We start from the raw sequence: 20,469 nt of genomic DNA, 5'->3' as shown, positions 1-20,469 counted from the left end.
TATGACTACTACTACTACTACTACTACTACTACTAGTACTACTACTACTCCTCTGGCCAGCTTCAACAGAATATCCCCGTGACACTGGCCAGTTTTAGAAAGCATCCTATCTGGTTGCAGCACAGTTTGGTACAGCAACTGCTCTGCCCAAGTCCACAAGAATTTACTGGGAGTTGGAAACACAGCCCAGTCCATCACGAAAACCAGCTTCCTCTCCATTGTTTCTGTCTGCACTTCCCATTGGCCTGAGGAAGTAGCCAACATAATCATAGACCTTTCCCATTCTGCACATTCTCTATTCTCCTCCATCCCACTGGGCAGAAGATTCAAAACCTTGAGAACACATACAGTACTGCCAGGCTCAAGGACAGCTTCTACGGCTCTTGAAAAGAACTCTTAATATGCTTTAGAAAAACTCCTGATCTCTCCATCTACCTTGCCATGTTCTTTGCACTTTATTTGTCTACCTGCACTGCACTAACTATGTTCTGCATTGTTTTCTTCCCCAATTTGCACCATGCTTCTGTACGGAATGACATGCAAACGAAAGCTTTTTACTGCATCGCAGTACATGTGACAATAATAAATCATTACCACCTACCACCTACCTGCAGGTTGAGTGAATTGTACTGACAGTAGCCTTTACCTGTCCCTTCTGATGTTTGAATGTCGTGAGCGACGATGGTGGGGGAGAATTCCCAGATCCACTCCCAAATCAAAATTTAATTAGAAGCTGATGGTGTTGGGTTTGAGATTTAGAGATTTCATGGAATGACAAAGGTTGTGGAAGGTAGCCAGACCAAAATCACTTGGATCTGAACTGTCTGCAATCATGTCTGATACATGGGGGATTCAGTGCTCCTTAACTCCATCTCACTTTGCACCAAAAGTGGGCATTACTGACTTTAATGTTTCTTAAGGTCTGTGATATTTATTTAATAACCAGCAATGGCTGTTTTCTTCTTCAGATGATCATTCTCGAGTCAGACTGCAACCATTGGAAGGTGACTCAAATTCTGATTACATTAACGCAAACTACGTGGAAGTAAGTAGCTAACGTCTGGTGTGTATCTTTGAGCTATTCTTTAGCTGCATAAGAGCTTGTGTAGGCGAATAGAGAACTCTTTTACATGTGTGATCCCAGATCAGGTGGGACAAAGATCAGAGGCAAATTAAAGCTCCTTTTACCCTGCTAACAATTTGACAATCTCTGAACAGCATGTCACACTCTACCCTGCATGACATTTGCTTTCTCCGCACCTGCCATTCTGTGATTTCACAAAGAGATACTGCTGGTTTAATGTTAATTAAAGACAGTCTTGTTCAGTGACATAATGGCTGTCAGAATCAGGTCATCAATTGGTTAGTTTCTGGCAGATGCCCTTTATCCTGAGCCATGTGTTGAATTATTGTGTCATAGGGGTTCCTTTAAGTAAGGTTGTGCCCCAAGAGGCAATGAATACCTGTGATTGCCTTGTATAAGAATGTAAAATCGTTGTTGTTCGTTCTGGTTCACAGCTTCTCATAGAATTGTAGCTCCTTTCTGAAAGAACTGAGATGCGGAAGTAGTGAATTATTCTGTAATGTTGACCAGAGGAGTTCTTTACCCAGTGTTGGAGCATAATATGTTACATCCAAACTGCCTTCTAGGAGTGTCTGAAGCTGATGCTGAAAGATATGGATTGTTGTGTCTATTTCAACTGATGATGTTTCTTAAAGTAATTTAGTGAAGGTGCAGATAAACCTCTGGCAGCAAACAGTTTTAGCATGTGGCAGACAAAGATTGTAATCTGATATGCATTTTCCACCTGTGCAGTACATCTGGTACTAAATTCTGAAGAGTCATATTTGGGCCAGTAACTGCATGTATGGAACATGGTTATCTCAAATTTTAAACATTTAAGTATCATCAGGTATGAAGTGCTTTTTAAAGTGTATTATTTATATTAATAATTAATAGGTCACGTGGAAAGAGTTAAGGCTATATATTTTAATGATGGTTTCCCAATGACAAAACAACAGGAAGAGAGATTTGTCTTTGGTTGCTCATATCAAAGACATACAAGGTATCTTGTATCCACCAGGTGGATTTGCTTCCAATACATCCAGTTGATTAGAAGCAATGGAAAGTAGCATTCAGAGGCAGAGACTGCTTCTGGCTGATATTCTCACACGCCTTTAATGCCAATGAAAATTTTCTTCCCCTAGCCATAGGTTTAATGTAATAGAAACTAGTAGCTTTGGCTTTATTTGAAAAAGAAAGAATAACCAATAATCACAATGCAGTAAGAAAGATAAACAAGTAGGATCGATAAAGGGGATGCAGTGCATGTTGTATATTTGGACTTTCAGAAGGCCTTTATCAAGGTGCCACACATGAGGTGGCTTACCAGGTTAAGAGCCTATGGTATTACAGGAAAGTTACAAACATGGTTAGAGCATTGGCTGATTGGAAGAAGGCAGCAAGTGGGAATAAAAGGACGCTTTTCTGGTTGGCTGCCAGTGACTAGTGGTGTTCCGCAGGGGTCAATTTAGGGACTACTTTTTTTGCTGTATATAAATGATTTAGATGATGGAAAGGATGGCTTTGTTGCCAAGTTTGCAGATGATATAAAGACTGGTGGAAAGACAGGTAGTGTTGAGAAAACGGGAAGGATGCAGAAGGACTTCAACAGATTAGGAGAATGGTCAAGGAAGTGGCAAATGAAATATAATGTCGGAAAATGCATGGTCATGCAGTTTGGTAGTAGAAATAAATGTGCGGGCTACTTTCTAAACGTGGAGAAAATCCAAAACTCTGAGATGCAAAGGGACTTGGGCGTCCATATGCAGAACGTTAAATTGCAAGTTGAGTCGGTTGTGAGGAAGGCAAATCCAATGTTAGCATTCATTTCAAGCGGTCTAGAATACAAGAGCAGGGATGTAATGCTGAGGCTTTATAAGGCACTGGTGAGGCCTCACCTTCAGTATTGTGTACAGTTTTGGGCTCCTTTTCTTAGAAGAGTTGTGCTGGTATTGGAGAGGGTCCAGAGGAGGTTCACAAGGAAGATTCCAGGAATGAAAGGGTTATCATATGAGGAACGTTTGATGGCTCTGGGTCTGTACTTGCTGGAATTTATCTCATTGAAACCTTTTGAATGTTGAAAGGCCTAGACAGAGTAGATGTGCAAAGGATATTTCCCATGGTGGGAGAGTCTAGGACAAGAGGGCACAGACTCAGGATAGAGGGATGTCCATTCAAAGCAGAGATGCAGAGAAATCTCTTTAGCCAGAGGGTGGTAAATTTGCAGAATTTGTTGCACGTGTATCTGTGGAGGCCAGGTCATTGGGTGTATTTAAGTCAGAGATTGATAGGTGCTTGATTGAACATAGTATCAAAGGTTATGGGGAACAGGCCAGGAAATGGGGCTGAGGAAGTGAGAAAAAAGGGATCAGCCATGATTGAATGGTGGAGCAGACTGGATGGGCCAGATGGCTTAGTCTTATGGAAACTTGTTTGGTTTCTGTTCCTAAATTGAATTGAAAAAGCAATAATAGCAAAAAAACTCAGTTACAGGTGGAAGAATTGACGGCTGAGTTGGTCAGTTCTGATACAAACAGAAAAGGCTGGTTATTGAAATTGCTGAATTCACTGTTGTGTCACAAGAGTTGCAATATGTGCAGATGCTATCTCTCAGCCTTGCCTTGAGCTTCTTGGAACAAGTAGGAGGTTGACAGCAGAATGGTTAGTGTGGCATTGGGATAAAGAGCTAGAGCGACAGTCGCGATGTTCTGTAAATCACCAAATGCTATAGGCGAGGCTGGAATAAGATCAAATGGGCCTTCTTGAAAAGTGCACATCTTTGAAAATAAAAAAAATATGTACATATATTTAGATGTGTATGGATTTGTATATATGAAAAGAGAAATTGATGAAAAATCCAAAAGAAATTAACTGGCATCCAAACATATCTGGTTTCCTATCGAATGATGGAAAATTAGTCTCTTTGCAGTAGTTAATCGTTCTAATTTTCAGCGCTCTTAGAATGTCACAGTATTAGAAAAAATAAAAGCTCTCCTGAGAGGAGTTCCTACATTAGCTTACTAATCTATTTTTGCTCTTTTAGGGCTATCACAGACCGAACCACTATATTGCCACACAAGGTAAGCAAGTATATAAACCTCCAAAAGTGATACATTCACTAATATTAGTAAGGAAAATCAAGGTATATATGAGATAATGTTCATATTTTATTATAGCCTTGGCTATTCACCAGCATCTCCAGAAGGAAGTGTACATGTGTTATATTAACAATATAGAAACTTTTCAAGTCAGATGGAGTTCTTTATTACCTGGGATATTTGGGGTACTGTTTCAGGATGTTTTTTTTCAACAATGCTAATGGATTCTGTAAATGTACATTAAGCAAGAAATGTTATGGTCCTTTACCTCACTCCCTCTTCTCTGCTGTCAACTTCTTTCATTCCCCTCCCCCCCCCCCGCCCCAACTCCCTGAGAGAGAAAGAGATAAAGTCAGTCCTGGACCGTCTAGTTGGATGACTGGCAAAGCGGAAACTATTAACTGCTGGGATTCATGGGGACCAGGTGTGTTGGTAAACAAAGTGCAGGAAGTAATGAAATATAGGATGCAATTAGAACGCATTTGGTTAGTTTGCCTTATATCGCAAGGGGATTTAAGTACAAGAGCTAGGAATTCTTGCTTCATTTGTATAAAGCTTCAGTGAGGACACATCTGGAGAACTTGCTGCATCATTGGTCTCTGTACTGCAGGTAAGACTTATCTGCTTCTGTGAATGTTTGTTAGTTTGATTCCAAGTAATGATCATCGTATGGGGAGAGAATGAGTAAGATGGGATAATACTCAATCAATAACTACACAAGTCAATGAAGAACACACTGAATACACATGAAGAAGGGTCAACAAGAAGAAGTGCTATGAGGCCATTTCCTGTTTAAAACCAATGGGTTTAGTCATAGAATAAGACATCAACCGGTTTGGAGTGATTGAGAAATTGTTTTAGTCAGAGGGTTGGAATTTTCAAACCTAATATCTGTAAGTGTTCATCTATTGAGCATTTTCAAGCTTGAAAATGTTATATTTTTGCAAAGGGAAACTGGTGATATGAGCAATTGTCTGAAAGGTGAAGGTAGAGTGAAAGAAGCCCTATTGAGCAACTTGAACGAGTGTTGCAGGTTCAGACTGGCAAAAGGGTCACTGAGTGGCCTGGAAGCTGATTCATGTCAATCTTGTCAGAAGCATTAGTGAAAACACAGAAACAGTTTAGAGTGGAGGAAGGCATGGAGTCAGGTGCACAGGCATAGGAAGAAAGATCTGTATAAACATTTGCATACGCCAAGAATTGACAAAGGTTGAAATTCTCGATACTTGTAAGGAGAGAAAAAAATTGTTTTTCTTCTGTCCACCACCTTGTCACCTTGTTATAGAACTTCCCACCTGTTTCGTTTCACCTCCACCGCTTGCACAACCTAAAAGGTGTTTAACATTTCTGGTTTCTGAAATCTTTACTTGGGTCATTCTCATCAAGTGACTAAACTGCTAATTATAAAACATAGAACTGTACAGCACAGGAGGAAGCTCTTCAGGTCACAATGTTGTGCTGAACTAATTTAACTGAATGCACCTAATTACATCTGCCAGTACATGGTCTGTATCCCTCTATTATCTACACATTCATGTGTCTATCTGAGAGCTTCTTAAATGCTTCTATCCTGTTGCCACTTCCAAGCACCCAACACTCCCTGTATAAAATACTTGTCCTGCACATTTCCTTTGAATCTCCTCCTCCCCCACCACCTTAAATGCATGCCCTCTTGTCAGAAACACTTCCTTTCTGGGAAAAAGATACCGGCTGTCTACCAATGCCTCTCATAATTATATAAACTTCTCTCAGGTTTCCCTTCATCCTCTGCTGCTCTGGAGATTATTTCCAACATTATCACTTTTTTACATCACTGTTCACTGACGTTAATCTGTAATTGATCACGACTGACCAATGATGTACAAAATTATCCAACTCAGTTTTTCCACAGGAGCATATGGTTGGGAAGCAGCTCCCTGCCCTTTGTCAGTGACTTGGCTTCCTGCAACATAAGTTGCAAAATAAACTCCAGCAAAGTCAAAGTCAAACTTATTATCAAAGAACATATAGGTCACTATGTACAACCCTTTTCTTGCAGGCAGTTACAGGAAAATAAAGAAATAGAATAACATTTATGAAAAACTACACCTAAGTAAAAACTGACAAATAATCAATGTGAAAAAGAAGACAAATTGTGCAAATAACCAAAAAATAATACTGAGAAACTGAGTAGTAAAATTTTTGGAAGTGAGTCTATAGGTTGTGGAACTTGTTCAGAGTTGAGGTTAGTAAAGTTACCATGCTGGTTCAGGAGCCTGATGGTTGTAAGGTAATAACGTTTCCTGAATTGTTCCTGTGGGATCTAACTCTCATGTACCTCCTGCCTGATGATAGTTGTGAAAAGGGAGCATGTCCTCGATGGTGGGGGTGGTTAATGGAGAGTGCTGCTTTCTTGTGGCAGTGCTCCATGTAAATGTGCTTATTGGTGGGTAAGGCTTTGCCTGTGATTGCCTGAGCTGTATCCACCACTTTCTGCAGATTTTTCCATTCCTGGGCATTCATGTTTCATAGCAGACTGTGATGCAACCAGTTTTAGAATACCTCCCACTGTGCATCTATCGAGGTTTGCTGAAGTTTTAGGTGACATGATGAATCTACGTAAACTTCTAAGAAAGTAGAGGTGTTGTCGTCCCTTCATTATGATGGCACTTACGTGCTGGCCGCAGGACAGATCCTCTAATATGATAACACCAAGGAATTTAAAGTTACTGACCCCTCCACCTCAGATCCCCTCATGAAGACTGGCTCATGGACCTCCAGCTTCTTCCCCCTGTAGTCAATAATCAGACCTTTGGTTTGTTGACACAGAGTGAAGCGTCAAGCCATACCATCAAATAGTCCAAAATATTTCTGTAAAACAATTGATAATATTTTTGAATGTTTCTGCCATGCAAGTACACTTTGAAGCATTCAAAAACTATTATAAGATATTCAAACTCCAATAAACTCTCTTTTAAATAATTAAAAATGGTAAAATTTTAAAAACAAAGTTCCTAAATATTTTAAAACACATAAATATTTCAAAATGCTCAAACAATTATGGATGAAGTTAATGGACTTGTAGCTATCCTCTCTTTCCAGTGCGAGGGACAGTGAATCTGCGTAATTCCTGCTCTTTCTCTGGGCTGCAGGAGGTGTACAGCATTGGAGTTTATTTGGGAAAACAGCAATGGATCGCTGACCACTGTGTGTACTTCCACACAGATATGGAAATTCATGGTTTTCTACAGAAATCCTAACATTTATCTGCAAAATTCAGGCATTAACTCTTAGTCCCAATGGTCACTAGTAATTAATTGAATTGTCCCACAGTATCACTATTTCTTAAATCTCTATATAGTCACGGGATCCCACTGCAATAAATTTAAGTTCATCCTCACCATTACTCTGTAATACATCATAGTTAAGCTGTGGCGTTAGACTAATAATTCTGAGTTAAACCACAACGTCACTCTCTCTGTACGATATTCGAATCAAAGCAAAGCATCAGTGCACTAAATCTGTCAAACATTAATTTCTCACTTTATTAATCTGTGTTCAGCTATAGTATCATTCTTCAATAAATCCAAGTCCAGTCAGTGTTACTCTGAATAACTCTGACAGAGTGACGCTGACATGGTGAATTCATTTGAAGCCTTGTCACAGTATCAATAATAAATTAGATGCAGAAACTCCACAGCTTTTGTCACATGCAGGCTCAGGGTGTGGGGTTGATGAGAAAGAATAAGTGGTAAGTTTCAAACGGGAGTACAAGGCTCAGTAATGCACAGCAGGTAGATCAGCAACTGGAATATGGGAGCCAGACCAATATTTAGGGTACTCTGTGACCTGCTGTGCTTTCTCTGTGAACTTCACGAGTTCACTGAAACCATAGCACAGAATTTCCCCAGAGTTCCACACAAGTGTTTCACAATTTTTTATTGAGTTCCTGCTAACACAAAGTCCTGATGCACAAATGTAAATGAATATAGCTGAAATTGGCAAATGTAATCAGTGGTAATAGACTTGCAATCTGGTTTTAATAAACTAGGGAGTTACATAATTACCTGTTCATTAGTGTGTTGCCATTTCTGCGATATGTTAGAATTTATTAAAATCCCCTGGGCCGACTTTCTGTCTAGTACCTGTTTGCAAGACAATAGCAAGATGAAATCAATCTCCAATCTGTGATCAAGGTGTTATTTCTGTTAGAAACAAAATAACGTATCACAATATTTCCATCCCATTTATCTCTGCCACACAATAATGATACCGTAACGCTTATATTATGTATGTATGTATGTGTTTTGAGAATACAGATTTCTCAAGTTTACAGCTGTTATCAGGTTGCAAACTGACCACTGTCAGCAGCGTGCTCACCTCAGGATTCAGAGAAATGTTTCCAGCCTGACATTTCAGTGTGCTGCAGTGTTGGTGGGGCCACTTATTACATGAGTATTTCTCCAAGGGCCTGCATTGCTTGAAATATATTGTTGAATTGACTTTTCTATCATCCAAGTCACCTTGCTCTTTCAACTAGTGATCTCATAAGCAAATTTATCTCAAGTTATTTGCTGATATCAAAACAGATTTTAGTTTGTAATGAGACCCTGAAGCCATTGCAAGGTGCCAAATGGTCATAAGCAAAGGTGAGCACATAGACAAATTCATGTATTCAGCAGCAGTATGCACCTATGTAATGTGGTTAAAGCATCCCCAGGGATGTCACAGGTGTTTCATCAAATAAAATTTGGCAAGACGCCACATAAAGTAATATTAGACCTGCCAACCAAAGGCCCAGTCAAAGGTATGATTTTAAACAGCGACAAAGGTGAAGAAGGGGTAACAAGGATTAGGGAGGGAATTTCAAGGCGTGGGTGAAAGCACAGCCACCAGTGTTGAAATGATGGAAATTAAGAATCCCTCCGAGCCGAGTTAGTGTAGGGAGTAAGTGGCAAAAAACTGTAGACCCTGATTTGCTCTTTGGTCATTGAGAAAGAGAATATGTTAGTGTATGTGGTACATTTGAGAAGGTTTACCTTCTGGAATCTTTATCCAGAGGAGAGCATTACACCAGACACACAGACAAGACATCCTGCAGATGCTGGAAATCTTGAGTAACATACCACAACATACTGGAGGAATTCAGGAGGTCAGGCAGCATCTATGGAGGGAAATAAACAGTTAATGTTTTGGGTCAAGATTCTTCTCGGCCCGAAAAGTCAACTATTCATTTCCTTCCATGAATGCTGCCTGACCACACCACACCACACCAGGCAGATGGCCAGACAAAGCACTACATACAGAACCTGAAAGTGAGTACAATAGATATTAGTACTTTCTAAGAGATCTGGTAAGGTAAAGTGACCCGAAGGTACCATTTAAGAACATAGACATAGAACATAGAATAGTACAGCACAGTACAGGCCCTTCGGCCCACAATGTTGTGCCGATCCTTAAACCCCACCTTCCATATAACCTCCCACCCTAAATTCCTCCATATACCTGTCTAGTAGTTTCTTAAATTTCACTAGTGTATCTGCCTTCACCACTGACTCAGGCAGTGCATTCCACACACCAACCACTCTCTGAGTAAAAAACCTTCCTCTAATATCCCCCTTGAACTTCCCACCCTTTACTTTAAAGCCATGTCCTCTTGTATTGAGCAGTAGTGCCCTGGAGAAGAGGCGCTGGCTGTCCACTCCATCTATTCCTCTTAAAATCTTGTATACATCTATCATGTCTCCTCTCATCCTCCTTCTCCCCAAACAGTAAAGCCCTAGCTCCCTTAATCTCTGATCATAATGCATACTCTCTAAACCAGGCAGCTTCCTGGTAAATCTCCTCTGTACCCTTTCCAATGCTTCCACATCCTTCCTATAGTGAGGCGACCAGAACTGGACACAGTACTCCAAGTGTGGCCTAACCAGAGTTTTATAGAGCTGCATCATTACCTCGCAACTCTTAAACTCTATCCCTCAACTTACGAGGGCTAACACCCCATAAACTTTCTTAGCTACCCTATCTACCTGTGACGCAACTTTCAGGGATCTGTGGATGTGTACTGCCAGATCCCTCTGCCCCTCCACTCTGCCCCTCCACACTGCCAAGTATCCTGCCATCTCCTTTGTACTCTGCCTTGGAGTTTGTCCTTCCAAAGTGTACCACCTCACACTTCTCCAGGTTGAACTCCATCTGCCACTTCTCAGCCCACTTCTGCATCCTATCAATGTCTCTCTGCAATCTTCGACAATCCTCTACACTATCCACAACACCACCAACCTTTGTGTCGTCTGCAAACTTGCCAACTCACCCTTCTACCCCCACATCCAGGTCGTTAATAAAAATCCCGAAAATTAGAGGTCCCAGAACTGATCCTTGTGGGACATCACTAGTCGCAACCCTCCAATCCGAATGTACTCCCTCCACCACCACCCTCTGCCTTCTGCAGGCAAGCCAATTATGAATCCACCTGGCCAAACTTCCCTGGATCCCATGCCTTCTAACTTTCTGAATAAGCCTACCGTGTGGAACCTTGTCAAATGCCTTCCTAAAATCCATATAGATCACATCCACTGCACTACCCTCATCTATATGCCTGGTCACCTCCTCAAAGAACTCTATCAGGCTTGTTAGACACGATCTGCCCTTCACAAAGCCATGCTGACTGTCCATGATCAGACCATGATTCTCTAAATGCTCATAGATCCTATCTCTAAGAATCTTTTCCAACAGCTTTCCCACCACAGATGTAAGGCTCACTGGTCTATAATTACCTGGACTATCCCTACTTCCTTTTCTGAACACGGGGACAGCATTTGCCTCCCTCCAGCCCTCCGGTACCATTCCCGTGGACAACGAGGACATAAAGATCCTAGTCAGAGGCTCAGCAATCTCTTCCCTCGCCTCGTGGAGCAGCCTGGGGAATATTCCGTCAGGCCTCGGGGACTTATCTGTCCTAATGTATTTTAACAACTCCAACACCTCCTCTCCCTTAATATCAACATGCTCCAGAACATCAACCTCACTCATATTGTCCTCACCTTCATCAAGTTCCCTCTCATTGGTGAATACTGAAGAGAAGTATTCATTGAGGACCTTGCTCACTTCCACAGCCTCCAGGTACACCTTCCCACTTTTATCTCTAATCGGTCCTACCTTCACTCTTGTCATCCTTTTGTTCTTCACATAATTGAAGAATGCCTTGGGGTTTTCCTTTACCCTACTTGCCAAGGCCTTCTCATGCCGCCTTCTCATGCCCCCTTCTTGCTTTCCTCAGCCCCTTCTTAAGCTCCTTTCTTGCTACCCTATATACCTCAATAGACTCATCTGATCCTCGCACCTAAACCTCATGTATGCTGCCTTCTTCCACCTAACTAGATTTTCCACCTCACTTGTCACCCATGGTTCCTTCACCCTACCATTCTTTATCTTCCTCACTGGGACAAATTTATCCCTAATGTCCTGCAAGAGATCCCTAAACATCGACCACATGTCCATAGTACATTCCCTGCAAAAACATCATCCCAATTCACACCTGTAAGTTCTAGCCTTATAGCCTCATAATTTGCCCATCCCCAATTAAAAATTTTCCTATCCTCTCTGATTCTATTCTTTCCCTGATAATGTTAAAGGCCAGGGAGCAGTGGTTACCATCCCCCAGATGCTCACCCACTGAGAGATCTGTGACCTGACCCAGTTCGTTACCTAATACTAGATCTAGTATGGCATTCCCCCAGTTGGCCTGTCAGCATACTGTGACAGGAATCCATCCTGGACACACTTAACAAACTCTGCCCCATCTAAACCATTGGAACTAATCAAGTGCCAATCAATATTAGGGAAGTTAAAGTCACCCATGATAACAACCCTGTTATTTTTGCACCTTTCCAAAATCTGCCTCCCAAACTGCTCCTTGGTATTTCTGATGCTACCAGGGGGCCTATAGAATACTCCCAATAGAGTAACTGCTCCCTTCCTGTTCCTGACTTCCACCCATACTGACTCAAAAGAGGATCCTGCTACATTACCAACCCTTTCTGTAGCTGTAATAGTGTCCATGACCAGTAATGCCACCCCCTTTCCCTCCCCCCCCCCCTCTCTATCCCTTTTAAAGCACTGAAATCCAGGAATATTGAGAATCCATTCCTGCCCTGGTGCCAGCCAAGTCTCTGTAATGGCCACTACATCATAATTCCATGTATGTATCCAAGCTCTCAGTTCATCACTTTTATTCCTGATGCTTCTTGCATTGAAGTACACGCACTTTAGCCCTTCTACCTTACTACCTTTACACCCTTTATTCTGTTTCTCTTTCCTCAAAGCCTCTTTATATGTTAGATCTGACTTTACTCCAAGCACTGTACTTGCAGTTCTCGCATGACCTTTATCCTCCTCCACCTTACTATCTGCTCTAACACTCTGGTTCCCCTCCTCCTGCAAATCTAGTTTAAACTCCCCGTAGCAGCACTAGCAAACCTACTTGCAAGGATGTTAGTACCCCTCCAGTTCAGGTGCAACCTGTCCTGTCAGAACAGGTCCCACTTTTCCTGGAACAAGGCCCAATTGTCCAGAATCATGAAGCAAGCCTTCCCTCCTTGGCCACTTATTTAGCTGCATTATCTTCCTACTTCTAGCCTCACGAGCACGTGGAACGGGTAGCAATCCTAAGATTGCAACCCTGGAGGTCCTGTCCTTCAACTTCACACCTAACTCCCTAAACTCTCTTTGCAGGACCTCCTCCTTCTTCCTATCCACGTCATTAGTCCCTACATGGACCACAACATCTGGCTGCTCACCCTCCCTCCTGAGAATACTGAGAACTCGATCTGAGATATCGCGGACCCTGGCACCAGGGAGGCAACAGACCATCCGGGATTCTCGATCTCTTCCACAGAACCTCTTATCTGTCCTCCTATCTATTGAGTCCCCTATCACTACTGCTCTCCTCTTTTCTCTCCTTCCCTTCTGAGCTGAGGGTCGAGTCTTGGTGCTTGAGATGCAACCACTGAAACTTGTCCCTGGTAGGTCATCCTCACCAACAGTATCCAAAACGGTATACTTATTATTGATGGGAACGGCCACATGGGTGCTCTGCTCATTCTGTCTATTCCCCTTCCCTCTCCTGACAGTCACCCAGCTACCTGTCTCCTGACTTTTAGGGGTGACTATCTCCCTGAAACTCCTGTCTCTTTCTGCCTGTGCCTCATGAATGATCTGAAGTTCATCCAGCTCCAGCTCCTGTTCCCTAACTCGGTTTGTCAGGAGCTGCAGGTGAATGCACCTTTTACAGGTGTAGTCATCAGGGACAATTGTGCCCACCCTGACTTCCCACATACTGCAAACAGAGCACTCGACTACCCTAACTGCTGCTTCCATTACCTACTTCTAAGTTAATTAGATTAATTAAAGGAACTTACCCGGCCTTACCTCACTGGGAGCAAGCTCGTCCTCAGCCTCTGCTCGCTGAAGCCTCTCAAGCCAAAGCCTTCCAATTCTGTCTCCCACTATTCCGTCGCTCACTCCGTTAAGGTGCTTGCTTTTTAAACTCTCCCGCTGTCTCACAGGCCAACCTTCACACACTTGCGCAGTCATGCCCCGTTCAAACTGCCGAAGAAATGACCTCTAATTTATTAGATAGCTAACCTGTGTTACAAATTTACTGTAGGTTTGACTGTTTAAACTTCTTGTGCTCAATGGACCTCCAAAGAGAGGGGAAATGGCCACCATTGTTTCCCACTTTCATCGATAAATTAATTAAAATATTAGAACCCTGGAAAAAAATTATCCCACCAAAATCACTGGTTCAAATGGATAATGTGAACTCTGTAGTAAATACTAATCAAATATCCATGAGCTCCTTCAGTTCTGAAATTTCCCTTGAGCCCATACCACACTAACACATCAGAAGTCCAAAGCCAGGATAAACACATTAACCCATGTTAATTTCAATCGTTTTTTAACTTCAAAGCTGTATTTTAACAAGGATGGAAGTACTTCAGCTCACCAGAAGAGTAGGAGAGTGGGACCTGAAGGAAATTAGCAGTCCACTCCTAGTTCTCATCCCCTTGATTCCTCTCCACTACTTGCACAGTTAGCTAGTCCCACGTAGCTCTCAAGCAAAGCAAGATCAGTCTGAGCATTGGAAAACAGACAAGTTTGGAAACTCTCAGTCAAAGTAATCACATCACACCATTATATGAAGTAGATGATAAGATAAGTGCGATACTTAACATAGCTGTAGAGTTTCTGACATGGATTAACAGCGGGAAAAGATATCTTGATGTCTCTCAGGCATCTGCTTCTCTGTACCACAGATGAATGCTGTTTTTCATAGATTACTTTCTCACTGGAAACCCCATGGGGAGACCCTTGAGATCTGTCTTGCTATTTCGAGGTAGTTAATGAGAGTGTTTTATTGAGACAACAGACTCATCTCATTAGCACAGATCCTAAGAGCATGTCTACCTGCCTCAGCAAACAGATGTTTTATTGGCTCTGTCAATGTGTTTCTAAAACAACTGTTAAGTAAATAGTGCTTCTGAAGAAAATGCACTACGGAACTTGTGAATGCCAACTCATGACTGCATAAACTCTGGAAGCAAGTGGTATGATTCTCCATGGCAAAGCAGATTTGATGGGCTGAATGGCCTAATTCTGCACGAGACATGAACTGAAGAAGAAAAGTATATTGTACAGTACTCACTGTAACTTAAAATAATTATGTTCGCCTTTGTCATAACCTGGTAAGTGGGGAGAAGTTTAAAGGTGACCTGGTGAAGCAGCAGTTAATGAACCTGCCCCAAAAGCACTGGCTGCTTGGAGATTTCACACTTTCCCTGTGACTGTGAGGGTTTTCTACCACATCCCCAAGTCATGTTGATTGGTTAATACAAATTACCCTTTGGTGTAAGGTAGGTTGAAAATGAATCAGTTGAAGAGAGTGTGAAAGAAAATAATTTGCACAGGGGTAAAAAAGGCAAGGCATGGTACTGTGCTGGGAGCTGGCATGAACAAATGGGGCAATTGGCCTCCTGTTAGTTGAGAAGGAGTTAATCAACAAGGAGTCAAAAACAAGAGAAGATTTCAATCAGCAGAGAGATGGGAGAAGCGCAACAAGGATTTGCACTCTGCCTTTTGGCTGAAATCAAGTGCAGTATCATGGTGGATCGCTAGGATGCCAAAACTGAGGACGGACAAGAGGCTCATGGCAATCAAGAGGCTGATAAGAGCTTAACCCACTGATGTAGGGGTGAATTCTCATGCTGTTTGGGAAACTAATCTAATGCACCTTTCCAGCAATGACTGCATTGATTGGAGAACCTGGGATCCAAAACACCATTGGGGCCAAGTGAAGGATCGTCAGGGAGGGAAATCCCTCAAAAAGGACCTCTTCATTGGGAAGGTCCTATTTGAACACCACAAGTTGGATGTGAACGACATCTCCTGTGTTCAAGATTTCGCTGGTAGCGACTTTTTCAATGTCACATTCAAGTACACGGCAGGATGGCAGAAGTTCCTGCAGGATTTGATCACTATTCACACGTTCACCCCACCTGTGCCTGTTGTGGATATTCTCACCTTCCTTGCCCACTGTGGGGAATGAGTAGGAAACTTTGTGGACATCAAAAGATATGTTCATGAACTGGACAAACAGGTGCCAGGTGAAGGTCAAGCTGAGGGTGAATTCGAATGGCTCCATCACCCACCCTCCTTCAGACTTCAATATCAGAGGGAACCACGGTTACATGGTGTATTCCGGTCAACCCAGACTGTGCCATTACTGCAACGTCTGGTCATGTTGCGGCCTAATGCAGTCAACTGCAAGAACTGCAGACTGGAAGACCACCAGACAAAGGAGTGCTAGGAAAGTAAATGCTGCTACCTACGTGGAGAGACAGGCCACCTCTACAAAGCCTGCCCAAAACGTGCTGGCACCTATGCACAGGCAATAAGAGGGAGAGCTGTCATTGAGAATGCCCAGACAAACACTAACACACCCACCATCCGTGCAGAGGCTGTGGCCAGCCTACGCCTGAGGAAAGGCCAACAAACCTCAAGCTCCCACCCCCCTCAGCTGATAAACCCCACGCCCCTCCACAAGACAAGGAAGATGAGGGCATAAAAGGAGTGACACTGCCAGGCAATTGAGGGACCCAAGTGAAAACCTCCCTGTAAATGGACAGTGTCACCTTCTTCTGCTTGGATCCGAGGTCAGATTGCAGACTGATCAGAATCTGTGACCAGTTTCTGAGTCCAGAGTTAACCACATGAAGAGCAAGGCCACACTCTTCAGCAATTGGCTTGATTGATCCAGTGTCCCCTTTCTGCATGAAGGTTCTGGGGACCTGTTTCAGAGGGGCCAAGATATGCAACTGGAATTGGCTAGAGCAGACTGCGAAGATAAAACAGAAACTGGGACTATGGAGACGGCGCTTCCGATCAATAATTGGGAAGAACCTGGTCATCAGGGGTGAGGCACACTCAGGGCTGCTATACTTGACACAGGAGTGGCCCATCCCCCACTCCTCCAGCTTGCGAATCACCCAAGCTGACTTCAGGTTCATCCGGAGATCCAAGATGGAGCGGGTCAAACAGATCACAATGTACAATTCCCTGGAATGGGGGCAAAAACATACCCAATGTCACCCTCACCCTGACAACCACTTTCATGGGGGGGCTTCATCAGGCTGTGAGTGGAACTTAAACACGTGGGCAACCAAGTACCAAGTGCCAGGGTTCTACCTGTCCTGGTGTTGCAGATGGCCCTGTTGCTATGCATGTTGCAGTCAGCTGGATGTTGCTGCACTAGGTACCCTTCATGGAAAAGCTCCTTCAGACCAACACATTTGACCTCAAGTCCATCAGGCAGTGGTCAGCATGGAACATCCCGCAGATACTGCAGAAGGACTCGCTGGACGCATTGGGGTAGTGTCCTAAGCTGACTCCCCAGACCATCTGGCAGAATGCCTCATCGCAAGGCCTCACCAACAGACACCAAGACCTTGCCTTCAGATCTGTCCTGCAAGCCTGGAGAATCACTCCCACAGTATGCTGCCTGTGGGAAGGCTCGTGGGGAAGAGGTAGGAGTTTCTTTCTTTGCAGACTGTGGGTTTGCAAAGGGGCTGTGGAGAAGGATGAAAGGGCCTGTGTCGCAGGTCATGCTGAGCAATTGCACGACAGAGAACTCTCTGATCTCAGGACTATTCTCAGGGGCACACTTGGAAACATCAAATGCTGCTGGTAGATTAGTGAAAGATGCTCTTTTGTCTGCCTAAAACTCGTTGGTCTGCCAACTTGTCGAGATGAGCGTGGAGGACTGCTGCTGACTGGCACATTCCAGGCTGCAGGAGTATTTGCTAAGGGAAGCACCAAAGCTTGACGCAGTCCCCGCAAGAGCTCAATGGGGAAGGACCACAGTGAAGGGTTCTTCTCCTACGGGAGACACAGGGGCCAGATTGTGAAGGAAGTCCCTCAGTTATTATTGTAGCAGTATACCACCCCAGAGTGCAACATGAGCTTTTGGGAGTGGTACAGCAGGGTAATGGGAACCAAGATGATAGAGTTGAGGATGAGCCAGCAGGTTTACAAGTAAATGATGTAATATGATTGTAAGGAAGGACAAGCCAATGATTGAGTGCAACTGCTGACAAAGCAAAGAGTTAAGTTGTTCCACAGAGGCAAAATTCATAATGGTGAAGAATGAAGGACTGAAGATTCTGAATTCGGAATAAGGTGGACAAACCTCTGGCACAATTGGAGATTGGTTGGTATGACATTGTGGGCATCACTGAGTCATGACTGAAAGAAGGTCATAGGAGTTTAACATCAAAGGATATACTTTGTATCAAAAGGACAGACAGGAATGCAAGGGCTGTGGTGTGGCTCTGTTGGTAAGAGATGGAATTACATCTTTAGAAAGAGGTGGCATAGGGTCAGAGAATGTTGAATCTTTGTGGGTGGAGTTAAGAAACTGCAAGGGTAAAAAAAAATATGGGAATCATATATAGGCCTCCAAATAGTAGCCAAGATGTGGGTTGAGATTGCATAGGGAGCTGGAAAGGGCATGTAATGAGGGTAATGTCACAATTGTAACGGGGAACTTCAGTATGCAAGGGGATTGGGAAAACCAAGTTGGTGTTGCAACACAAGAGAGGGGATTTGTTGGATGCCTACGAGATGGCTTTTTAGAGCAACTTGAGCTTGAGCCTACTTGGGAAAAGTCTATCTTAGATTGGGTGTTGTGTAATAACCCAGATTTTATTAGTCAGCTTAACATAAAGCAACTCTTAGAGGCAGTGATCATAGTATGAGGGAATTCACACTGCAATTTGAGAGGGCGAAGCATAAGTCACGTGTATAAGTATCGTAATGGAATGAAGGGAATTTCAGAAGCATGAGGGAAGAGCTTGCTCAGTGGATTGGAGGGCACAGAAGGATACTGGTGGGGATAATGGCAGAGCAGAGAGCGGAGCTGGGAATAGTTCACAAGACGCACAAAAGAAGTTGTTCTCAAATGACAGGGCTAGGCAACCATGGCTGACAAGGACTACAGGACTACATAAAAGCCAAGGAAAGGGCATCTAATTTAGCAAAAATGAGTGGGGAGTTGGATGATTGGGGAGCTTTTAAAATCCAACAGAAGGCAACTAAAAAAGCGATAAGAAGGGAAAAGATTAAATATGAGGACAAGCTAGCTGATAATATAAAGCAGAATACTAAAAGATTTTTCAGTTATGTAGAGAATAAAAGGGAGGTGAGAGTTGGTATTTGACCATTGGAAATGATGCTGGTGAGGTAGTAATGGTGGGGGGGGACAAAAAAATGGTACATGAACTTAATAAGTACTTTGATTCAGTCTTTACTGTGGAAGACACTAGCTGTATGCCAGCGGTCCATGAGTGTCAGGGAGTGAGTGAGTGGCATTGATATTGCAAAGGAAAAAGTACGAGGCAAAATGAAAGGTCTTAAGTTGGATCAGTCACCTGGTCCAGATGGATTACATCTCAGAGTCCTCAGAGAGGTTGCTGAAGAGATAACGGATGCATTGGTCATGATCTTTTAAGAATCACTTGATTCTGGCATGGTCCTGGAGGATTGGAAGATTGTGAATGTCACTCCACTCTTTAAGAAGGGAGGAAAGCAAAAGAAAGGAAATTATAGGCCAGTTAGCCTAACCACAATGGTTGGGAAAGTGTTGGAGTCCATTATTAAGGGTGAGGTTTCGGGGTACTTGGAGACTAATGACTTATGGTTTCTGTAAAGGGAATCTTTCCTAAGAAATCTGTTGGAATTCTTCAAAGAAGTAACAAGCAGGGTGGATAAAGGAAAAGTAGTGGATGTCATCTATTTAGATTTTCAGAAGTCATTTGATAAAGTGCCACACACAAAGCTGCTTAACAAGATAAAATCCTATCACGTTACAGGAAATATACTGGTATGGATAGAGGAATGGCTGACAGGCAGGAGTCAGCAAGTGGGATTAAAGGGGGGCTTTTCTGGTTGGCTTCCAGTGACTAGTAGTGTTCCACAGGGGTCAGTATTGGGACCGTTGCTTTTCACATTGATTGTCAATGGTTTAGATAATGGAGTTGATGGTTTTCTGGCAAAATTTCTGGCTGATATGATAAGTTGAGGAGCAGGTAGTGCTGAGGAAGCAATGTGATTGAAGCAGGACTTAGCCAGACTGGAAGAATGGGCAATAAAGTGGCAGATGGAATGCAGTATTGGGCAATGTATGATAACGCATCTTGGTAAAAGGAACAATAGTGCAGACTGTTATCTATAAGGGGAGAAAATTCAAACATCAGAGACGCAAAGAGACTTAGGAGTCCCTGTGCAAGATTCCCAGAAGGTTAATTCACTGATTGAGTCTGTGGTAAAGAAGGCAAATGCAATGTTAGCATTTATTTCAAGGGAAATCGAATATGAAAACAAGGAGATAATGTTGAGGCTTTATAAGACACTATAAGGCTGCACTTGAAGTATTGTCAACAGTTTGGGCCCATTTTCTCAGAAAGGATGTGTTGTCATTGGAGAGAGTCCAGAGCAGGTTCATGAGGATGTTTTTGGGAACATATGAAGAGCGTTTGGCAGCTTTGAGCTTGTACTCACTGGAATTTAGAAGAATGCGGGGGTATCTTATTGAAACTTACCGAATGTTGAAAGGACGAGGTAGGGTGGATATGGAGAGGATGTTTCCTATGGTGGGGGTATCCAGAACTAGAGGGCACAGCCTCAAAATTGAGGGGTGACCTTTTAGAACAGAAGTAAGAAGGAACTTTTTCAGCCAAAGAGTGGTGAACCTGTGGAATGCTCTGGCACAGACTG

The 20,469-nt window shown here is 43.0% G+C and overlaps 1 protein-coding gene across 13 annotated transcripts in view; it reads left to right on the top strand.

Annotated features, from left to right (window-relative positions):
* The window catches only part of LOC140198158 (receptor-type tyrosine-protein phosphatase mu-like), a 1,049,822-nt gene that overhangs the window by 951,419 nt on the left and 77,934 nt on the right, over nt 1-20,469 (top strand). For all 13 annotated transcript variants that reach the window (XM_072259223.1, XM_072259213.1, XM_072259205.1 and 10 more), the window contains 2 exons: nt 969-1,045; nt 4,107-4,143. In XM_072259223.1, coding sequence (XP_072115324.1) covers nt 969-1,045; nt 4,107-4,143 — 114 coding nt within the window. The remainder of the gene's footprint in view (nt 1-968; nt 1,046-4,106; nt 4,144-20,469) is intronic.

This window comes from Mobula birostris, chromosome 1 (assembly GCF_030028105.1).
Source record: "Mobula birostris isolate sMobBir1 chromosome 1, sMobBir1.hap1, whole genome shotgun sequence".
Lineage (NCBI taxonomy): Eukaryota > Metazoa > Chordata > Chondrichthyes > Myliobatiformes > Myliobatidae > Mobula > Mobula birostris.
The sequence above is the reverse complement of the archived record's forward strand: the minus strand, read 5'-3'. Positions and strand labels throughout refer to the sequence as shown.